Below are 23,605 nucleotides of genomic sequence, written 5' to 3'. Positions count from 1 at the left end.
AAGTTCTTTCTCTGTTCAGAATTTTTTTTATACCTTGAAATGCAATGTATAAAATTAAAATTTCTTACTCTCTGGGTGTTATTCTTTAGGTATTTTTCATATATAGTCTTTATAGCATGGCACAGCGATAATCTGTAACTAGCTGTAATAATCTATAACTAATGTAGTCCTCGACTGAAATCATGTTTATGTTGTAAAAGCATGTCGTACACTTTGAATATTCAAGTTCACTTCACTTCACATATTGGAAAACAAACTTTTAGAGAAGCAAAGATTTTATTCTTTTTATGCTATGACTTCAGTGAAAAGCTTCAGTTTCTCTTATGTTTGGTGGGATTTAAGGCCATATTTTCCGTTTTCTAGAAAAAGAATCTTTGGGGGAACTGAGTTAGCTGAAGGTATTTCCGTTTTTCTCCTACAACATCCTGTCAGTTGCAGTGCTCATGTTGACAACTTTTGCTAAGTTGTAATGGGATATTTATTTATTTTTGGTCCTCCATTTCTTCCCAGAAATATGAACAAGAACTTTTCAAACTGGCACTGCCTTGCCTGAGTGCAGTTGCGGGAGCTTTGCCTCCAGACTACATGGAGTCAAATTATGTCAGTATGATGGAAAAACAGTCATCAATGGATTCTGAAGGGAACTTTAATCCACAACCTGTTGATACCTCAAAGTATGGACTCTTTCTATTGCAGCAGATTTTTATTGTAAATGATGTGTGAAGTCTGAAATTGAATAAGGTACTAAAGTGAACTTTCTCTCATCCATGCCCCCTTTGAATTGGTATCCTTTTAATAGGGGTCCCTTTACTTGATGAAATGATAGTAGTAATAATAATGGTTACATTAATACCAGAAATAGATAAGATGTACCTCCTAAGAGATATACTTTTAATATCACCAGGATTCTCTGTATGTAACCACATGGTTATATCTATAATCATGAGAATCAAGAAAGGATATCAGTTATCTTTTTAGTTGAAGTTCTCTCCTAAATGTTAAATTAGTAATTGCAGTCAACCTCTGTGTAGAGTCTTTGACTGGGATGCTTCCAGCATGCAGTGCAAGGCTATTTCTACGAGCAGTGGGGCATCACTTCATCATCACTACATCTCAGCCAGGCCTGGGGTTAGTAGTAGTCAGTGTTCAGCCTTATAAAGCACAGCATGAGAGTGAAGGGAATGTCAAATGAGAATATCTCTGGAAACTTTAGCGTGCAGTGAGGGTGCAGTGTGACAATCTCAACTACAGATACAATGTTACCTAACATTATGAAAGTTCTTCCATGGACCTGGTTGCGCAAATTGTTCTGCAGATCTTTGGGTATGTTAGGTGTTTGGGGTCTCAGCACTTTTGTTTTTGTTACTATCTTTAAGTAGAATCATGGTTTTCCACTTGCAAAGAGGCTGCTCTTCATGCCACATTGTCTTATGCATTCTGTAGTCACTCAGCAAGATCAGTATTAGCAAGGTAGTCACTTGGTAGTTATCATCCACAGCATCTGAATTCGCTTGGGTGTTCAACTTTCAGGCCTCTTGTGTCCCCCCAGCTGGTTTAGCTTCCATAACCAGATCAAAATTTTGACCCAAGTGGTATGCTGTTAGTTTGATAATGCCTTAAATTTGCATGTTTGGTATTTGATGACAGTCCTGTGAGAAAAGACTCTACCCCCCAGTATTTGGCTTATGTGATTGATTGATCCTTTGTATCTCTTCTAAAGTAAGTAAACCAAAATGTCACATGTTCACATTCCTTCGTGGGTAAGTTTGTGGTTTGCTAACATACAATGTAATCCAGAATTTTCAAATAACATCAGAACTATGTCATGGCTTTGATGTTGATTAATTGAATCCAATTAATGAGTAAATGCTGGGCATGTATATTAATTTACCTCAGTTTACCCCGTTGGGGACCTCTTAACAGATTAGGTTTGCATAGTGATATCAATAGTGTCTACATCTCTGTGATTTTTACGTATTGTTTTTAAAATACATGTGTGTCATAAAGTTCAATTACTAACTAATAACATGCGAGAAAAGAACAGTAAACCTCATTATATCAGGTTTTACTTATAATTCTATTCTCAAAGTTAACTGCATTAATAAGTTATTTTCATCAGTGAATGGAATTATATACATACTTAGTTTTTTGTTAATAGATATATGTGATAGTACCAAGTCTTATATTTACCATCAGACTTGGTCACCAATTGCATGGACTTAATGTCTGTTTGAGAGATTAAATATTTATTTAAACATGAAAGAACTTAAGCAGAAATGTTATCAAAATCATAAAGCATGGATTGATTAAATGCTTTTCCCTATAGTTCATATTAGTAACATTTAGAATTTATGTATAGACCATTATTTAAAATCATTCACACATCACTGGTTGTATTCAATTAACTTAAAATTAATTTTAGTACATTTCAAAAATGTAACAGATCACATTTCAGCAGCCTTTTACCCATTTATGGTTGTTGCAGAAGAGATTAAAATAAAAAAAGAATAACTTCAAAGAACCAATGTGAGAGTAAAGTATGTCTGTAAGCTCATTATCTAACTATACCTTTATTCAGATTTTTAAAAATAATTGGTGCAATCTATTGTCCTTTTCTTGCATACATTTAAATTATTTTTCTCATACTATGTAAAATTTTTATTGTGTATAATTTATATTAAGATATAAAGTATGAATAAATATAAGATGAGCAGATAGAATCTTATTTGCTTGACTTTTCTCATACTGTTTCTACCATATGGAAAAGTAATACCTTGTTAAACCAATTTTTTAACAGTTTTGCATTGAATGAAATATAAACAGTCATAAGCTGTGGAATAAATTATGAATGATTCCCTGAAAATCCTATGAAAATCAAGCCTCTTTTCTTTGTTTTTCTCATAGTATTACAATTCCTGAGAAGTTGGAATACTTCATTAACAAATATGCAGAACATGCCCATGACAAGTGGTCAATGGATAAGGTAAAAGTCAGAACCTCACATTCTAAATCATTAATGAATGTGCCTGATGACTGATTCTGCCTCACATGTTTCTGACCATGCCAATTTTCTACTTTCAAGTGAGAGCATTAGGTTAGGAAAGAACATTTAATTATGATTTGCTAATGTAATATTTAGCTCTGCCACTGATATACTTAGGATACACCTATGAATAAGAATATTTGTATTCATAAATAGCACAGTGTTAGAATAAGATGATGAAGGAGTAGTTGGATGTTGAGCACATCTCTCCCATGGATCCATCAGGAATACACCTTCAAACACAGAAGTGCATGCAGAACACCAGCTGAGAGCAGACAGGAGTACCTGACCAGAGGAGAAGAACATACAGAATCACGTAAAACTCGAGATCAAGCCCTGAGCCTTTGGAGTGGGAGCCCTGACTCCAAGACCCTAGACTACCAGAGAAGTAGCCCTCAGTCAGTTCAGTTCAGTCGCTCAGTCATGTCCGATCTTTGGGACCCCATGAATCGCAGCACGCCAGGCCTCTCTGTCCATCACCAACTCCTGGAGTTTACTCAAACTCATGTCTGTCGAGTCGGTGATGACATCCAGCCATCTCATCCTCTGCTGCTGCTGCTGCTAAGTCATGTCCGACTCTGTGTGACCCCACAGACGGCAGCCTACCGGGCTCTGCCGTCCCTGGGATTCTCCAGGCAAGGACACTGGAGTGGGTTGCCATTTCCTTTTCCGGTGCATGAAAGTGAAAAGTGAAAGTGAAGTCGCTCAGTAGTGTCTGACTCTTTGCGACCCCATGGACTCTACGGAGTATCAAATCGTGAGAACTCACACAAAGAAAACCACTTGAATAAAAGACCTGGCATCACCCAACCACCAGTAGCACCCTGTGCAGGATGCCCCATCTAAACAACAAATGAAACAAAAGCACAAACCGAACCATCAGCAGACAGGATCACCCCCTCACTCAGCCTTGCCCATCAGCGGAAAAACAAACAAAATATCAGCACCCATCTCACCCTCACACAAACCACTGGACCAACCTTAGCAGGGCAGAAATGAAAAGGAAGAAAGAATTCAACCTTGAAACCTGGGAAAAGGAGACCTCAAACACAATAAGTTAAAATAATGAAAAGGCAGAGAAATACTACACAAATTAAGGAACAAACCAGAAACACAGAAGTCCAAATAAACAAAGAGGAAATAAGCAAACTGCCTGAAAAAGAATTCAGAATAATGATAGTAAAAATGATCAAAAACCTTGAAAACAAAATGGAGAAAATGCAAGAATCAATTAACAAAGACCTGGAATAATTAAAAAATAAACATACAGAGACAAACAACACAATTACTGAAATTAAAAATACTTTGTAAGGAATCAGTAGCAGAATATCTGAAGCACAAGAATGAATCAGTGAGCTGGAAGATGAAATGGTGGAAATAACTTCTAAATAGCAGAATAAAGTAAAAAGAATGAAAAGAACTGAGGACAGTTTCAGAGACTTCTGGGACCGTATCAAATGCACCAATATTTGAATTATAGGGGTCCCAGAAGAAGAAGAGAAAAAGAAATGGTATAAGGAAATTTTTGAAGAGATTATAGTTGAAAATTTCCCTAACATGGAAAAGGAAATAGTCAAATCAAGTCCAAGAGGCACAAAGAGTCCCATACAGGATAAACACAAGGAGAAACACGCCAAGAGACATACTAATCAAACTAACAAAGACTAAACACAAAGAAAGAACATTAAAAGCAGCAAGGGAGAAGCAACAAGTACGTACAAGGGAAACCCCATACTCTTAACACCTGATCTTTCAGCAGAAACTCTGCAGGCCAGAAGGGAATGGCAGGATGTATTTAAAGTACTGAAAGAGAAAAATCTACAGCCAAGATTACAGTACCTGGCAAGGATCTCATTCAAAATTGATGGAGGAATAAAAAGCTTTTCAGACAAGCAAAAGTTAGAATTCAGTACCACCAAACCAGCTTTAGAACAAATGTTAAAGGGACTTATATAGTCAAGAAACACAAGAGAAGAAAAAAGATCTATAAAATAAATCCCAAACAATTAAGAAAATGGCAATAGGAACATGTATATCAATAATTACTTCAAATGTAAATGGACTAAATGTTCCAACCAAAAGACACAGACTGGCTGAATAGATACAAAATCAAGACCCATATATATGCTGTCTACAAGAAACCCACTTCAGACCTAAAGACACATGTGCTGAAAGTGAGAGGATGGAAAAATATATTCCATGAAAATGTGAAGCAAAAGAAAGCTGGAGTATCAATCCTCTTATCAGACAAAATAGACCTTAAAATAAAGAAGATTATAAGAGATAAGGAAGGACACTACATAATGATCAAGGGATCAGTCCAAGAGGAAGACATAACAATTGTAAATATCTATGCACCCAACATAGGAGCACCTCATTACATAAGACAGACACTAACTGACATAAAAGGAGAAATTGAGAGTGACACAATGATAGTAGGAGACATTAATACCCCATTCACACCAATGGACGGAGCATCAAAACAGAAAATTAATAAGGAAACACAAGTCTTAAATGATATATTAGATGAGATGGATCTCATTGATATCTTCAGGACATTCCATCCAAATGCAGAAGAATACACCTTCTTCTCAAGTGCACATAGAACATTTTCCAGGATTAACCGCATCTTGGGTCACAAATCAAACCTCAGTAAATTTAAGAAAATTGAAGTTGTATCAAGCATCTTCTCTGACCATGACACTGTGAGACTAGATATCAATTATAAGAAAAAAAATGTAAGAAACACAAACAACATGTTTCTAAATAGCCAACATGTTACTGAAGAAATCAAAAGGGAAATCAAAAAATTTCTAGAAACAAATGACGATGAAAACACAACTCAAAACCTATGGGATTCTGCAAAAGCAGTTCTAAGAGGGAGGTTTATAGCAATACAATCCTCCCTCAAGAAACAAGAAAAGCGCCAAATGGACAACCTAACTTTACACCTAAAACAACTGGAAAAAGAAGAACAAAAAAGCCCCCAAAATTAGTAGAAGGAAAGAAATCATAAAGATCAGAAATAAATGAAAAAGAAATGAAAGTATACTAAAGATTAATAAAACTAAAAGCTGGTTCTTTGAGAAGAACCAAAGAAGAAGCCTTGTCCAGACTCATCAAGAAAAGAAGAGAGAAGAAATCAAATCAACAAAATTAGAAAGGAAAAAGAGGTTGTAACAGACAATGCAGAGATACAAAGGATTTTAAGAGACTATTATGAGCAACTATATGGCAATAAAATGGATAACCTGGAAGAAATGGATAGATTCTTAGGAATGGCTAGTCTTCCAGGACTGAACCAGGAATAAATAGAAATTATGAACAACCCAATTATAAGCACTGAAATGGAAGCTGTGATCAAAAATCTCCCAAAAAAACAAAAGCCCGGGACCAGATGGCTTCACAGGAGAATTCTATCTAACATGTAGAGAAGAGCTTATGCTTATTCTTCTAAAACTCTTTCAGAAAATTACAGGGGAAGTAACACTTCCAAACTCGTTCTACAAGGCCTAATCACTCTGATACCAAAACCAGACAAAGAAACCACAAAAAAAGAAAACTACATTGGAGAAATGTCTGTTTAGTTCTTTGGCCCATTTTTTGATTGAGTCATTTATTTTTCTGGAATTGAGCTGCAGGAGTTGCTTGTATATTTTTGAGATTAATCCTTTGTCTGTTTCTTCATTTGCTATTATTTTCTCCCAATCTGAGGGCTGTCTTTTCACCTTACTTATAGTTTCCTTTGTAGTGCAAAAGCTTTTGAGTTTCATTAGGTCCCATTTGTTTAGTTTTGCTTTTATTTCCAATATTCTGGGAGGTGGGTCAGAGAGGATCTTGCTGTGATTTATGTCGGAGAGTGTTTTGCCTATGTTCTCCTCTAGGAGTTTTATAGTTTCTGGTCTTACATTTAGATCTTTAATCCATTTTGAGTTTATTTTTGTGTATGGTGTTAGAAAGTGTTCTAGTTTCATTCTTTTACAAGTGGTTGACCAGTTTTCCCAGCACCACTTGTTAAAGAGGTTGTCTTTTTTCCATTGTAAATCCTTGCCTCCTTTGTCAAAGATAAGGTGTCCATAGGTTCGTGGATTTATCTCTGGGCTTTCTATTCTGTTCTGTTGATCTATATTTCTGTCTTTGTGCCAGTACCATACTGTCTTGATGACTGTGGCTTTGTAGTAGAGTCTGAAGTCAGGCAGGTTGATTCCTCCAGTTCCATTCTTCTTTCTCAAGATTACTTTGGCTATTCGAGGTTTTTTGTATTTCCATACAAATTGTGAAATTCTTTGGTCTAGTTCTGTGAAAAATACCGTTGGTAGCTTGATAGGGATTGCATTGAATCTATAGATTGCTTTGGGTAGAATAGCCAAAGAAGACATACAGATGGCTAACAAACACATGAAAAAATGCTCAACATCACTCATTATTAGAGAAATGCAAATCAAAACCACAATGAGGTACCATTACACGCCAGTCAGGATGGCTGCTATCCAAAAGTCTACAAGCAATAAATGCTGGAGAGGGTGTGGAGAAAAGGGAACCCTCTTACACTGTTGGTGGGAATGCAAACTAGTACAGCCGCTATGGAAAACAGTGTAGAGATTTCTTAAAAAACTGGAAATAGAACTGCCATATGACCCAGCAATCCCACTTCTGGGCATACACACTGAGGAAACCAGATCTGAAAGAGACACGTGCACCCCAATGTTCATCGCAGCACTGTTTATAATAGCCAGGACATGGAAGCAACCTAGATGCCCATTAGCAGATGAATGGATAAGGAAGCTGTGGTACATATACACCATGGAATATTACTCAGCCATTAAAAATAATTCATTTAAACCAGTCCTAATGAGATGGATAAAGCTGGAGCCCCTTATACAGAGTGAAGTAAGCCAGAAAGATAAAGAACATTACAGTATACTAACACATATATATGGAATTTAGAAAGATGGTAACGATAACCCTATATGCAAAACAGAAAAAGAGACACAGAAATACAGAACAGACTTTTGAACTCTGTGGGAGAATGTGAGGGTGGGATATTTCAAAAGAACAGCATGTATACTATCTATGGTGAAACAGATCACCAGCCCAGGTGGGATGCATGAGACAAGTGCTCGGGCCTGGTGCACTGGGAAGACCCAGAGGAATCGGGTGGAGAGGGAGGTGGGAGGGGGGATTGGGATGGGGAAGACGTGTAAATCCATGGCTGATTCATATCAATGTATGACAAAACCCACTGAAATGTTGTGAAGTAATTAGCCTCCAACTAAAGAAAAAAAAAAAAAAAACACACACACAAAAGAAAACTACAGGCCAATATCACTGATGAACATAGATGCAAAAATCCTCAACAAAATTTTTGCAAACAGAATTCAGCAACACATCAAAAAGCTCATACACCATGATCAAGTTGGGTTTATTCCAGGGATGCAAGGATTCTTTAATATATGCAAATCAGTCAGTGTGATATACCTGTGATCTCAATAGACACAGAAAAAAGCCTTTGACAAAATTCAGCACCCATTTATAATGAAAACACCCATTTATGATGAAAAATGGGCATAGAAGGAACCTACCTCAGCATAGTAAAGGCCATATATGATAAGCCTACAGCAAGCATTATTCTCAATGGTGAAAAACAAAGCATTCCCTCTAAGATCAGGAACAAGACAAGAGTGTCCACTTTCACCACTATTATAAAACATAGGTCTGGAAGTCCTAGCTACAGCAATCAGAGAAGAAAAATGAAAGAAATCTAGATCAGAAAAGAAGTAAAGCTCTCACTGTTTGCAGATAACATGATACTGTACATAGAAAACCCTAAAGATAGTATCCGAAAATTACTAGAGCTAATCAGTGAATTTAGCAAAGTTGCAAAATCAATACACAGAAATGACTTGCATATCTATATATCTATATACTAACAATGAAAAATCAGAAGGAATAATTAAGGAGTCAATCCCATTCACCATTGCAACAAAAAGAGTTAAATATCTAGGAATAAACTTATGTAAGGAGACAAAAGAACTGTACACAAAGTTATAAGACACTAATGAAAGAAATCAAAGATGACATAAACAGATGGAGAGATATTCCATGTTCCTGGGTAGGAAGAATAAATACTGTGAAAATGACTATACTGCCAAATGCACTCTACAGATTCAGTGCAATCCCTATCAAATTACCAATGGCATTTTTCATAGAACTAGAACAAAAAGTTTCACAATTCATATGGAAACACAGAAGACCCCAATAGCCAAAGCAGTCTTGAGAAAGAAGAATGGAGCTGGAAGAATCAACCTTCCGGACTTCTGATTATACTACAGAGCTACAGTCATCAAGACAATATGGTACTGGCACAAAACCAGAAATATAGACCAATGGAACAAGATAGAAAGTCCAGAAATAGACCCATGCACCTATGGGTACCTTATTTTGGACAAAAGAGGCAAGAATATACAATGGGGCAAAGACCACCTCTTCAATAAATGGTGCTGGGAAAACTGGACAGCTACATGTAAATGAATCAAGTTAGAACACTTCCTAACATCATATATATATAAATAAACTCAGTAAGACAAACTCAGTAAAACATAGTGACTCTGCATCCAGAAATCTTTTAAGAAAACTTTACCTTTTATGTGTAATTTTACATTACAAAAAGATCCTGAAAATTTTTCATCAGAATTTAGTAATTATTTACATCTTCTAGTCCTCAGTTGCATTTCTTATCACTAAGTAGATCTTCAGTTCCCTTAGCAGGACAAAATGGCATGTTTTATTTGCATTGTCAATAGAAGATGAGCGACTCGAATGAGATAACTAAGTAGTCCCAATGTGTAACACAAGTCCTACATACTTTTATGAGATTTTTCTAGAGGAACTATCATGCACAGTTGTCACATTTCAGTTGAGCCTAGTAAAACTTGAGAGAAGATGGTTAAAATAGGTTTGTCAGAGAAATTAAGTTGAGATGATGCAGGAATCTAGAATGAGGATATGCTGCTTTGCTGAAAGGAAAATCAAACAGCAAAGGTTTCAAAAGATGCTTGTGTTATGTGTCAGTTCAGTATTACCCAGTTTCAATCCTTGCCCTGGCCAACCAGTCCCTTCCTTCCTCTAAGAATCCCCATTTTTGTTTTGTTAAGCATGTGACTTTTTCTTTGTTCAGTAATTTAACCACGTTAGTAGATAAGTCCGGAGAAGGCAATGGCAACCCCCTCCAGTGTTCTTGCCTGGAAAATCCCATGGGCGGAGGAGCCTGGTAGGCTGCAGTCCATGGGGTCGCTGAGAGTCAGACACGACTGAGCGACTTCACTTTCACTTTTCACTTTCACTTTCATGCATTGGAGAAGGAAATGGCAACCCACTCCAGTGTTCTTGCCTGGAAAATCCCAGGGGCGGGGGAGCCTTGTGGGCTGCCATCTATGGGGTCGCACAGAGTCAGACACGACTGAGGCGACTTAGCAGCAGCAGCAGCAGCAGCAGTAGGTAAGTCAGTAAGATTGAAGTATCTGCCCTATTTAAAGACTCTATTAGGTACTAAGCTGTTAGGGGTGGTGATGGAGAGGAAGTTTACAGGAAAGTGGTCCTGAGCTGTTTCAGCCTAATTACTCAGATTCCATAGACATCCGTGATATGATACAGGGAAACAGTGAAGTGTGCCAAATTATACGGGCAAAAGCATGTGGGACAAATGTGTTGCAAGGTCATTGAACACAGGAGTAGCAAAACAAATAGCATTATTTAGGGAGGCTTCCAAATTAAACAGCTGCTTCAGATTAAAATGAGTGTCTCACATACATGTGTCACAGGTTGAGGTCCTTAGTTAAACCTGATAAGCTAAAATGAATATCACATTGGCTGTGCAGCCTATAGCTTCCTGCTAGGAGAGGGCGATTGACATAATCACAGATCTTCTAAGGAGGGCTGGATGCTTTTCATCTCTGCAGAAATAAAATGTGTTCTAGGAAATTCCCTGGTGGTCCAGTTGTTACGACTCTCTACTTTCCCTGTAGAGGTTGCAGGGAAACAAACAAACAAAAAATTGGTCTGAGAAACAAACAGACAAAAAATTGTTCCCAGTGATTACTCAAAATAATATTGACTAGGACGAAAATCTTTATATTGACTTATACTGGACAAAAGTTCAAACCTTAATGCTTATCTTGGTTGATTTTAGATTTATCAAGTACATACTTAAACACAGGCACAACTGCACTCTAAAATTAATGCATGTAAAACAATTTTGATTTTTTTTAGTTGGCAAATGGATGGATTTATGGAGAAATATATTCAGACTCATCTAAAGTTCAACCATTAATGAAGCCATATAAACTGTTATCTGAAAAGGTGACTTTTTTTTAAGTTTACATAGTTTTAATTTGGGGGTGGAAGTTTTTGCTATGTGAAATTCTTATTAAAATGTCTTCTTTCTACATACTATTTTTACCTTTTCTCATAGGTCTCCTTTTTACAGTTTTTTGTCTTGTCTTTTTCTTCATAATCCCATTTTCTTTCAGTATTTTACTGGTTATTCTCCTTTCTATGTAATATTTTTCTGCTTTTTATAAAGTTTTTATTCCTCTTCTATATTTTTAAGAACTTTAGAAAATATTCTTATCAATCTAAAGAGTCTTTTGTTAAGTTATAATGAAGTAATATATATTAATATTTTTATTATTTATGTTTTCATGTATTTTACTTCTTTGGGAGGGGGGGAGTATCTTGACAAATGAACTGTAAAGGATTTTCTGGCTCTCTGCTTATAGAATAAGTTACTTCTCTGTTTATTGAGATTGTAGAAAAGCCGTCAAGCACATTTCGTATAATCTGGAACTTTTTCCTAATAGTGTTTCTGCTTTCTAGGGAAACTAAAGACAATTAACCTCATGTTATTATAAGCCAGGATCCCTCTTAGCAGCATTAGTCAAACTAGATTTCAGCTCACACTCCGCTCTTCAGAATTTTTACTTTCCTCTTTTATTTTTAAATAAAAAGTGCTAATCAAAAATGTTTAGGTGAAGGTAGAATATTTCAGAAGAGAGCATTAACTATTTTAAACTTTTATTTAGGTTCATCATATGCCATCTTTTTCTCTTTTTTTTTCTTACTAGGAAAAAGAAATTTATCGCTGGCCAATCAAAGAATCTTTAAAAACTATGCTGGCTTGGGGATGGAGAATTGAAAGGACACGGGAGGGAGACAGCATGGCCCTTTATAACCGTACCCGTCGTATTTCTCAGACAAGTCAGGTAAATATCGCAGTGATATTTATATAATTTTAAAATAATTTGAGTATTTCATTTAATTATTGTGTTTTCCACAGCAACTAGTTTGAAAATTCTGAAGAGTAATATAAAGTTTAGAAAGTCTACGTTTTTCTTTAAGTAAGCTTAGGCCTTAGAGTTCCTCTGTCAGATTGTATTTCTGACTGTATGTAAAGGAGTACCTGATGATAAAGTCTTGAAGGTATATTAATAAATGTGTTCCTTACCTACAATTAGGTTGTTTATAGAGGTTTTTGTCTCCTTGCCAATAAGTACTGCAGGTTGGTTCTTAGGGGCTAGTGGAGCAGTCAGACAGTAGTGATCTGGACCTAAAACTTCCATGGATGTACTTGCAAAGGGAAGATATACAACTGGACAGGCAGAGCAGGAGTGAAAGAGCACACTTAGTGGGCCAAGTCAAGAAGTCACTCAGCTCAGCAGAGCGTGGCCGTGGGGCTTCTGTGCTCAAGAGGACACAGTAAGCACAGCCTCCACTTTGAGAACCTTTGTTGTTGTTCAGTTGCTGAGTTGTGTCCGACTCTTTGCAGTCCCATGGACTGCACCATACCAGGCTTCCTTGTCCTTCACTATATCCCAGAGTTTGCTCAAAGTCATGTCCATTGAGTCAGTGATGCCATCCAACCATCTTATCCTCTGTCTCCCACTTCTCCTCCTGCCCTCAATCTTTCCCAGCATCAGGGTCTTTTTCAGTGAGTCAGCTCTTTGCATCAGGTGGCCAAAGTATTGGAGCTTCAGCTTCAGCATCAGTCCTTCCAGTGAATATTCTGGGCTGATTTCCTTGTTGTCCGGGGGACTCTCAAGAGTCTTCTCCAGCACCACAGTTTGAAAGCATCAATTCTTCGGTGCTCAACCTTCTTTATGGTCCAACTCTCACATCCATACATGACTACTGGAAAAACCATAGCTTTGATTATATGAACCTTTGTTGGCAAAGTACCAAACATTTTGCCTTCTTGCATTTCTTTTTCTTTGGAATGGTTTTGGTCACTGCCTCCTGTCCAGTGTTATGAACCTCCATCCATAGTTCTTCAGGTGCTCTGTCTATCAGATCTAATCCTTTGAATCTATTTGTCACTTCTACTGTATAATCATAAGGGATTTGATTTAGGTGATATCTGAATGGCCTGAGTGATCTTCCCTACTTTCTTTAATTTAAGTCTGAATTTTTTAATAAGGATCTCATGATATGAGCCACAGTCAGCTCCAGGTCTTATTTTTGTTGACTATATAGAGCTTTTTCATCTTCTGCAAAGAATTTAATCAGTCTTACTTTGGTATTGGCCATCTGGTGATGTCCATGTGTAGAGTTGTCTCTCTGTTGTTGGAAGAGAACCTAGCCTTGACCAGATACCAGCTGGCTCTTTGATTTCTCCTAGGAGCTAAACCTACCATTGTCCCTTTCAAACTGTTTGGGTCACTATATTTGGTTTAGCCAAAATATTGTGTTTTTTGTTGCCATTTATATTGATAACATTTTTGAAAGCAGAAAATGAAGACACTGAAAGTATGTGTTTCACATGCTTCACCTTTGAAATATACTGTTAAACAGATTTAAGTTTTGATTTGGGCCTACTCTGCTCAGCCACTCAGTAATGTTCGATTCTTTGTGGCCTCGTGGAATGTAGCCCATCAGACTCCTCTCCCCATGCAATTTTCCAGGCAAGAGTACTGGAGTGGGGTGCCATTTCCAGCTCTAGGGGATCTTCCTGACCCAGGGATCGAACCTGGGTCTCTTGTGTGTCCTGCATCGGCAGGCAGATTCTTCACAACTAGCACCATCTGGTAGCCCAGGTGCATATTTTATATAAAATTCTCCTAAGTATCATGAACATAGAAGTTCATAAAAGCATATATCATGATTGCACATATTTCTAACTAAATTCCATTTTGTTTTAATCTGTTTAAACAAATATTGAGCACAAACTGAGTCCTGGGCCATAGGAATATAAAGATAATAAGATCTGATTCTGTTCCAAAAGACTCACAGTTTGGTGTTAGAGACAATCAGGTTAAACCTACTCCAATGATAAGATTTAGGCTAGTGGTACATACAAGGTACTCAGAGTGCAGAAAATAGAATTATCTGGGTTTTTCTTCCCCTCTAAATTGTATAGGAAATAAGGAAATTATTACATAATGGAAGTGATGTGAAGTTTTGCCAGGAAACATAGATTCTGCCCCACTCTTGGTAGCAAAAATTATGGGCTCTAATTTAAAACTACGTGTGTTGAATGAGAGCATGCCCTTTGAAATAATAATGGACCCAATTCTGTGAGCCAGTACTAAAGAGTAGAAATGGTAGAAGGCAGATAAGAGAAAAGACCTGTCTCTTAGCCGGAAAAAACTGGGCCTACATAGCATGGGGAGCACAGCCCAGAGAAGGCAGGGAGGGGCTGCCCGGCACGAGGGGTACCCCATTCTCTCGCTGCTGCCTTTGCCGGATGTCTTCTCACCAGTGCTGTCAGAGCGGGTAGGGCTGACGGCTAAGTAGCCTCTTCTGTCCTGTCTCTAGAATATTTCAAGAATATCAGCAAAGGAAGAGAAGCAAAGGGTCATTCTATGGTTTTAGCCATGCTCCCCTGAAGATTAAAGTAACTGATGGGTTGCATACTTTTGCAAGCACCCCTGAAAAAAAAAAAACAAAACAAAACGGTAACTGACGATGAAACATAACAAGCTCCAAAATGGTTCTGGATCATGTCAGATATAAAATCTTACCCCAGATTTAAGAAACTGATTCTGAAACATTGAAAGTCATCACAGACTCTGTAAATTATAAACTATAACCAGTCAGTCATCAGAAAAGGATTACCTTATTCTTTAACCCCAGGAAAATTAACTGTTTTGCTGAATTAAAGTAAACTTTTCTCAAGAGTGCTAAAAAATGTTGTGTTGTGTTTATTTCCTTTCTTCCTTACTTCCCCCTTAGCTCATAATGTAGTTTTCAGTGCCTGTTAAACCCTCAATAAATATGATTTTATATGATACCCATATAACCATCACTTAAGTCTTATTGACTTTCAGTGACATGTGTGATATATGACATATATTGTTAAACCCCCTGTTCATTCAAAAATATTAGGAGGTGCCTATGCTAGATGTATGGATTAAGAGGGACAGCCGTAGAGGTAGACTTCAATCCTGGGACCTCCACCCTGTAGAAATAAACTGCTGGGCACATTCCTTAATCTGTTTACCTCAGTAGATGGTAACTCATGATTACCATTATTATTTATATATTTTTAATGCCAGGAAGCATTTCTTCAAAGGTAAATAAAAGAGCTTGTTTGTGTTTGTGTTACTTTTTGACTTTTAGTAGTTTAAAGAAAAGAATATTTCTATCGGTGTCAGAAACAGAAAGCAGCAAATGCTGGAAATATATTTATAATCCTTGTCATTATTTTCACCCTAACATTATTTAAACATGATCCAATATAACTTGAAATGTTAAAATGGATTATCATTTCTTAATTACTAACCTTAGAGTATTATCATCTTTTTCAGTTATCATCTTGCCAAACTTCTTAATGTCTTTCTTCTCTCCAGTATCGATTTCCCATGTGATTATAAAGATATTTTCTATTATGTAATAGGTACACTCTTGAATAAATTAAGGAACACTTTTGATGGCATCACTTTATATTAAGGACTATACCTGGATGAATTGAGATCACTTGTTGACATGATTCTGAGCCGGTATTCTTCATTTCCTTCCGCTGGGACTCAGCACTCTGTCTGCAAGGCAGAAGTGGCCTGTATTTAACTCAGCAAGATTTGGGTTTGAAGTCCCTGGCCTCGCCATGGAGCAGATAGCTTTTTTGAGCCTGGGCACACTCCTTAACCTTCCTATGCTGCAGTGTTCTCCTCTTAAAAATAAAACAGCAAAGAGCATCTAATTTAAAAGGTTATTGTAAGGATTGCATTGTAATGCAATGCTTACAAATCACGAATGTGGTGAGCATATATTGCAGTCAACATTGGACCTAATTATGATCATTGTAAGCATGATTTCAGGAAATTTACTACTCAATTAGAGTTTTACAATTTGCATATTAAGATAATATATGGGCATAGACAAAGCCAATAACTTGATAGGATATAGAATAAGAGTATATACCTATATGTAGAATCTATCAATAAAATATGGCACAAATCAACTTATCTATGAAACAGAAACAGACATGAAGACATAGAGAATAAACTTATAGTTGCCAAGGGGAAGGACTGCGAGTTTGCATTAACAAATGCAAACTGTTATATACAGACTGGATGGATGAACAGCACAGTCCTACTGCACAGCGCGGGGAACCATATTCAGTATCCTGGGATAAGCTATAATGGAAAAGAATGTGAACAAAGAATATACATAAATGTGTGTGTGTGACTGAATTACTGCTGTGCAGCAAAAATTAGTACAACTATGTAAATCAACTGTACTTTAATATAATAAAAAAGAATGAGTGTAAAAATGCTGATAGAATTAGAAGTGGGGAGATCTGAGGTGCTAAACTGGTGAATTTTGACTTGGTAGTCACGTCAGCAGAAAAGGAGGACATTTCTGGCAATTTAAGGTGTATTCCACAGGTTCTTAATAGTCATTTTTTTACCCCCAATTTTATTTTCCTGCATCTAGTTTTTATTACACATGTAGAATATACATTATTTAAACAAATTCTAAAAATAAGCTTCTATCCTAAGAAGGAGAAGAGGATGAGTGAAATTTGTTACCTCAGTTCAGTTCAGTTCAGTTGCTCAGTCATATTCAACTCTTTGTGACCCCATGGACTGCAGCATGCCAGGCCTCCCTGTCCATCACCAACCCCTGGAGTTTACTCAAACTTGCATCCATTGAGTCGGTCATGTGACTCAACCTCTCCTCTGTCGTCTCCTTCTCCGCTGGCCTTCAATCTTTCCCAGCATCAGGGTCTTTTCAAGTGAGTCAGTTCTTTGCATCAGGTGGCCAAGGTATTGGAGTTTCAGCTTCAGCGTCAGTCCCTCCAATGAATATTCAGGACTGATTTCCTTTAGGATGAACTGGTTTGATCTACTTGCTGTCCAAGGGACTCTCAAGAGTCTTCTCCAGCACCACAATTCAAAAGCATCAATTCTTTGGCACTCAGCTTTCTTTACAGTTCAACTCTCACATCCATACATGACTATTGGAAAAACCATAGCTTTGACTAGACAGACCTTTGTTGGCAAAGTAATATCTCTGCATTTTAATATTTTGTTTAGGTTGGTCATAACTTTTCTTCCAAGGAGCAAGCATCTTTTAATTTCATGACTGCAGTCATCATCTGCAGTGATTTTGGTGCCCCCCAAAATAAAGTCTGTCACTGTTTCCATTGTTTCCCCATCTATTTGCCATGAAGTGATGGGACTGGATGCCATGATCTTAGTTTTCTGAATGTTGAGTTTTAAGCCGACGTTTTCACTCTCCTCTTTCACTTTCAAGAGGCTCTTTAGTTCTTTGCTTTCTGCCATAAGGGTGGTGTCATCTGCATATCTGAGGTTATTGATGTCTCTCCCGGCAATCTTGATTCCAGCTTGTGCTTTGTTACCTATCTTGAACTAAAATACAGGCTAGGACAGAGGAATGATTCATTCATTCTCTCAGTAGATATTTCCTGAGCACCTGCTATGTTCCATGCACTGTCCTAAGCTTTTCAGATAGTTCCCTGAACAAAATAGACAAACACCTCTGCTCTCATGGAGTTTCCTGCTTGTGGGGAAAGTAAAGAACAGATTTAAGTAAATTACATATTATATCACACTATGATCAATATTATGGAAAGAGAAACCAGCATGGAAAGTCAGATTGTGAGTGCAGAGGAGGGAGCTGAATAACCTGTGGGGATGAGTTGCAATTTTATATGGTGTTATCAGAATAGATTTCATGGAGAAGATAAATTGAATAGAGCTAAGAGAGTTAGACATATCCAGGGGAAGAATGTGACGAGTTGTGCACATGCTCTGAGGTGTGGGAGTAGCCTGAAGTTTGTGAGAAAAAACAAGGAATGCAGTAAGGTTGGAGCTAGGGACTAACAACAAGATGGGAGGAGAGCTCTCAGGAGCCAAATCAGGCAGGACATTGGGGACCGTTTTAAGATATTTGAGAAGTGCTTTAGAATCAGATATAATTAACTTAAAACCTTGATTCTGCTGTTTACTATTTACATGATGGTGGTTAAAATTATTTAATTATTTTGAATCACTTTCTTTCTCATTTTAAAATGGCAAGTAGCAATATCTCCTTTTCAAAGTTGTTCTAAAACTTGAATGAGATAATCTACATGCTTTACATATAACCATTCACATGGTGGTTGTTATTATTATTGCTAAGAAGACTAGAGTAAATTAAATTCTGAATGGGTATGTATTCCAGGTAACTTGAGATTATAGAAGAAATTTGCCAGTCTTCTGATTTCTGCATATATAAAGAGGAGAAACAGGTGATGAAAACTTTTAAAAGAATCTCTCTCTGAATAAAGAGATGTCTACTTGCATTCTTTAAATCAGTCTCAATAATTCAATGTAAAACCAAAAGAATATACATTTCAGTTATATAAGCAACATGGTCTAAGAGGATATTAAATACTGAGAATTTTATTTTAGGAACAAATAAAGTTATCGACATCAGCTCTATTTTATTCATTTATTCAACAAAAGTTGCAGAGAGTCTAATACTTTTTTATTAGTTGTAAGACATGTGATTGCTATATCTCAATATCTGTGAGATTGACAATCATTTTATAATCCTAAATTTGATGAAAGATGGCCTGTGCCAGACTCTGGGAATACTAAGACAAATACGATTTAGCCCAGGCCTGCAGATTTTTACTGTGCTGTGGAAAGGCTTATAACTCAGGGAATAACACAATAAATATTTTGGAAGTATATTTCTGACAACAGAGTAGAGAAGGAATCAGAGAAGGAGATAGAAGGCTGAAAGAAACTCCTTAGGAAGAGGTTGTATATATTCCACAAAACAAAACAAAAACATTAAATATCTAAGTTAGATCAAAGACAGTGGATATGGATTTGGAGGTTGTATACCAGAGATGTTTTTTGTGGTAGAAGAGATAGAATTTTGTGACTGATCCATAATAGCGATTGAGGAGGAATAATCAGAGGTGGTTGCCATGGGTCTGGACTGGGCTACCAGGTTGGGTATGGTATGCGAAATGAGGTTAGTACTGGGCAGGGTTGTAGCAAGGAGCAGATAATGCTTTTGATTTTAGATTTTGTGTTAGGCACAATTTTGGTTTCCAAAGAAGATCCCCAGTCACCGTCCTTTTTGGAATGGTTGCTTTCCTGGGGCTTTGCTGTTTGACCTATAAAGACATTTATAAATACTGATCTCTGATTAGCTAGCATTTGTGTGAGGAGAAGTAAATTTCACTATAGCCGATAAGAATTTGTAAGAAACTCAAGAAATCAATTATCCTTTGACTTGGGTAATATTTCAGAATTGTGCGCATCCTGAGCATTAACTTTCTGGACTGGCAGACCCTAAGATATTGGGATGTATTATTCAACCAGAAATAATTGTCAGACACCCATATATAATTTAATCTGCTAGATAACGTTTGCAAAATCAGCTTGTTTAGCTTACTAGCCTGTTTTATCTGAGGAGATGGTACATTTGAGAATTTGCCTTCCTTATGTTTTCAAAGTGCCTCTTAAATCTCTCTCCACTGGGTTTTCTCACGAGATGTTATTTTTTGTGCATTATCTAGGTTTCTGTAGATGCTGCCCATGGGTATAGCCCACGAGCCATTGACATGAGCAATGTTACACTATCCAGAGATCTGCATGTAAGTATTTTTTAAAATACTCTGCAAATTTCATTTTTAAAAAGTATACATGGATTGCCTGCATTATTTTACAGCATGAATTATTGAATGTACTGATCATAGAGAAGGTCCGTGGAATTTATTGATTATGTACCCTAAGCTTTTAATGCTGTAAAAGTTGATACAACTTTTCAGGGTGTTTCCTCCAAATAATATATTTTCTTTAAAGATCATATCTATTTTTAAAAACCCTAATATAATTAAATAATTATATAATTATATAGAAGAAGAAGAAACTAAATCAGTAATTTATAATGCTCTACTCAGATATCACTTTAATTACTCATGAAAGAATATGTGTTATAAGTCGGGGGTCTCCATCCTGTGGGGTCTCATGCCTGATGATCTGAGGGGGAGCTGATATAATAATAATAGAAATAAAAGTGCACAGTAAATGTATTGAGTTTAAATCATCCTGAACCCCCTGCAGTCTATAGAAAAATTTGTTCCATGAAACCAGTCCCTGGTGCCAAAAAGGTTGGAGACCGCTGTTATAAGTTGTTTATTTAACCAAACTGACAACATTTTGCTTGCTCCTGCCATAGTTTTCTTTTGTCAATAAGGAGCCTACTGTGAAATGCTTGATTTGAGTGGAAAGATAAAATTTGTTACCATGGGACGTAAGTTGACAGGTCAGTATAGTGATCACACAGTGATATTGGCATTGTTAGTATCAATCCAAGAAAAATAAGTATACAAAGATAAAAATCTAAAGATTATTAAATCTTGGGCTTGCCTTTTGTCATTTTCTAGTATGAATATGTTAAAATGACATAGTAAGCTTGTCTTAAGTGAAAGGAATCATAGAGGCAATCTTGTCAAAGCCCAAAGGCCACAGAAAAAGTTAATGAGGCTCCAAGGTCTCTCACCTAGATTGGGGCAGACATTTATTCCGTCTGTTCCTTGGATGTTCCCTGCTTTCAGTTTTTATTCAGTAAGGTTTAATCATCTTGTAAAGCTTTAGAAACTGAAATAAGAACTTGTAAACAGACCTGTTTTTAAAGTCCATAGCTAGTTTGAAGTTTCATTATTAAATTAATAAAACACGTGTCTTTAAACTTTTCAAGGAACAATGACCTTTCCCATCAAATCATCTCTGGCTATTTACTACTTTATAATTTCGCAGATCATTAGAAACCTTTGAAATTTCAGATTATAAACAAGAAATTCTAAATAATTTTCTTTTAGATGTATTTTAGCACTAACACACTACAATTTATTCATTTAAAACATGTTTGATATTACATATTGGAAACCAAAATTACATTTTTCTAGTATCCTTTTAAAGTATAACTTAGTTGCAAAATTTTTGTTTGTTTAAGGCTATGGCAGAAATGATGGCTGAAAACTACCATAATATATGGGCAAAGAAAAAGAAACTGGAACTGGAGGCCAAAGGTAATATTTTTTTAAATCCTTATTAAAAAATGACCAGAGGCTGAGTCCATGAACGTATGATAAAGATAAAGTAGTCTTTTTGGCACAAGAGCTCATTATACCCTTTAGTTTATTAGAATGGTTCAAATATGGTTATAATAGATTCAAGGTGGAAATGCTATTTTCTGATTTCCTTATTGCTAGTATATAGTTCCTCATGTCTCAATTTTGGTGGCCCATCAAATGGTCTCTCTTGCCCATTTTAGCCCGTCGATATCTATATTTCTCATCCTTTTAATTAATTAGATCTCCTTCAATGACTTCCACCCCCAGACTAAGTATTTCTTTCATTTCATTGTATCTCCTATCCTCAGCCTCGTTGTTTTGTTCAGTCCAGTTGTGTACTGTCTCTTACATGCTTTTGCTTGCCCTTTCCTGCTGTTTTTGTTGAATACAAAAAATGACCTAATATTCCCTTAGTCATTTCTCAAATCTTTTCTTAATTTATTAAGAAAATTATATTTCTGAAAATAAATATGTAATATTTGCATAAATATTTTGTTCAGTTAACGTGCATCTTGTACTGATCATCTCTTTCATTGTTATTTATTCAATGTTAGATTATACACATAGTTTATGTTTGTGTGTGTTCTCTTTAATAATCTTCTATGTGGGTTTCTTTTCCCCAAAGAAAATATAATTCAAGCTCAGGGCTGTAACTTTTATGATTTTTGTCATCCTTATTGTATAGCACTGGGCACCAGGAAGCTCTATTTCTTACTTATTGATATAGGTAAAAATATGGAGGAAGATCATTTTGAAGGATGAGAATATTTCATAATGAAAGGAATAGGTTTCCTTGGAGGATAGTACCAGGCACTTAGCACTGGGAAACAGAATCACACAAATTAGAATTGGTCATAGGAATGAACAGAGAGAATTCCATGTACCAAAATTGACTCTTCCAGAATTTGGCTTAGGGCTAGGCCTATTTTTCTAGAAACATTGTATAAATGTTTGTAAAATGAATGATCAGCTCTTTGGTTGACTGGTAGATGTATGAATAGATAGAAGGATGGACGGAGAGCAGAGTCACAGAGTCACAGTATTTTCACTTAGTAAAGTTCTTGTAGGGGCATTATCCACATAACTAGTTAACAAAGTTACTATTTGTTCCATGAGCAAATTACATGACAAATTTAGTTATTCTTTTCTAAGTATGTTTCAATCACTATGGTTTGGTTATGATTAAAAGTAATTAATTAGACCATATGTGAAATAGATAGCTGGGCTTCCCTTGTGGCTCAGCTGGTAAAGAATCTGCCCTCAGTGTGGGAGACCTGGGTTCAGTCCCTGAGTTGGGAATATCCCTTGGAGAAGGGAAAGGCTACCCACTCCAGTATTCTGTCCTGGAGAATTCCGTGGACTATGTATATAGCCCATGACGTCACAAAGAGTCGGACACGACTGAGCAACTTTCACTTCACTTCACTTCAAAATAGATAGCTAGTGAGAAGGTGCTGTGTACTGCTGGGAGCTTAGCTTGGTGTCCTGTGATTATCTAGAGTGGTGGGATGGGAGGGTAAGAGGCAGGTCCAAGAGGGAGGGTATATGTGTATATATATATTTGTGTGTATACACACACACACACACACGATTCAATTCATTATACAGCAGAAACGAACATAACATTGTAAAGCGACTATACGCCAATTAAAATAAAAAAGTAATAAGCAGTTATCTCAGTACTCCCTTCTAAGTTAGTGCATTACAAAGTCATCATTATCCTTTAATTTCTGAGCCAGCCATTAAGTGCCCTAACATTAGTGTTTTCTTTGAAGGACATCACTTGTAAATGAGACATCCATACCTCTGCATCCAGCTTGTCTTGATTCAGATTTGTACTGTGTGGAAAGATGAACATAGTTACAGGAAAGGCTAGAAGATGAGGTGGCAAAATTATTCTTCTTACTCCTTTCAAAGGAGACAGTGAGTTTTCTGGCACTAAGACAGCAGACTAGTAGGACAGGTGT

General features: G+C 36.6%; 1 protein-coding gene across 1 annotated transcript in view; it reads left to right on the top strand.

The window, feature by feature from the left end:
• RYR2 (ryanodine receptor 2) overlaps positions 1-23,605 on the top strand; it is a 798,221-nt gene that overhangs the window by 586,174 nt on the left and 188,442 nt on the right. Inside the window, exons 53-58 of the mRNA XM_061161401.1 lie at positions 511-674; positions 2,905-2,983; positions 11,312-11,401; positions 12,166-12,303; positions 20,079-20,156; positions 21,518-21,593. Coding sequence (XP_061017384.1) covers positions 511-674; positions 2,905-2,983; positions 11,312-11,401; positions 12,166-12,303; positions 20,079-20,156; positions 21,518-21,593 — 625 coding nt within the window. The remainder of the gene's footprint in view (positions 1-510; positions 675-2,904; positions 2,984-11,311; positions 11,402-12,165; positions 12,304-20,078; positions 20,157-21,517; positions 21,594-23,605) is intronic.

This window comes from Dama dama, chromosome 15 (assembly GCF_033118175.1).
Source record: "Dama dama isolate Ldn47 chromosome 15, ASM3311817v1, whole genome shotgun sequence".
Classification (NCBI taxonomy): domain Eukaryota; kingdom Metazoa; phylum Chordata; class Mammalia; order Artiodactyla; family Cervidae; genus Dama; species Dama dama.
The sequence above is the reverse complement of the archived record's forward strand: the minus strand, read 5'-3'. Positions and strand labels throughout refer to the sequence as shown.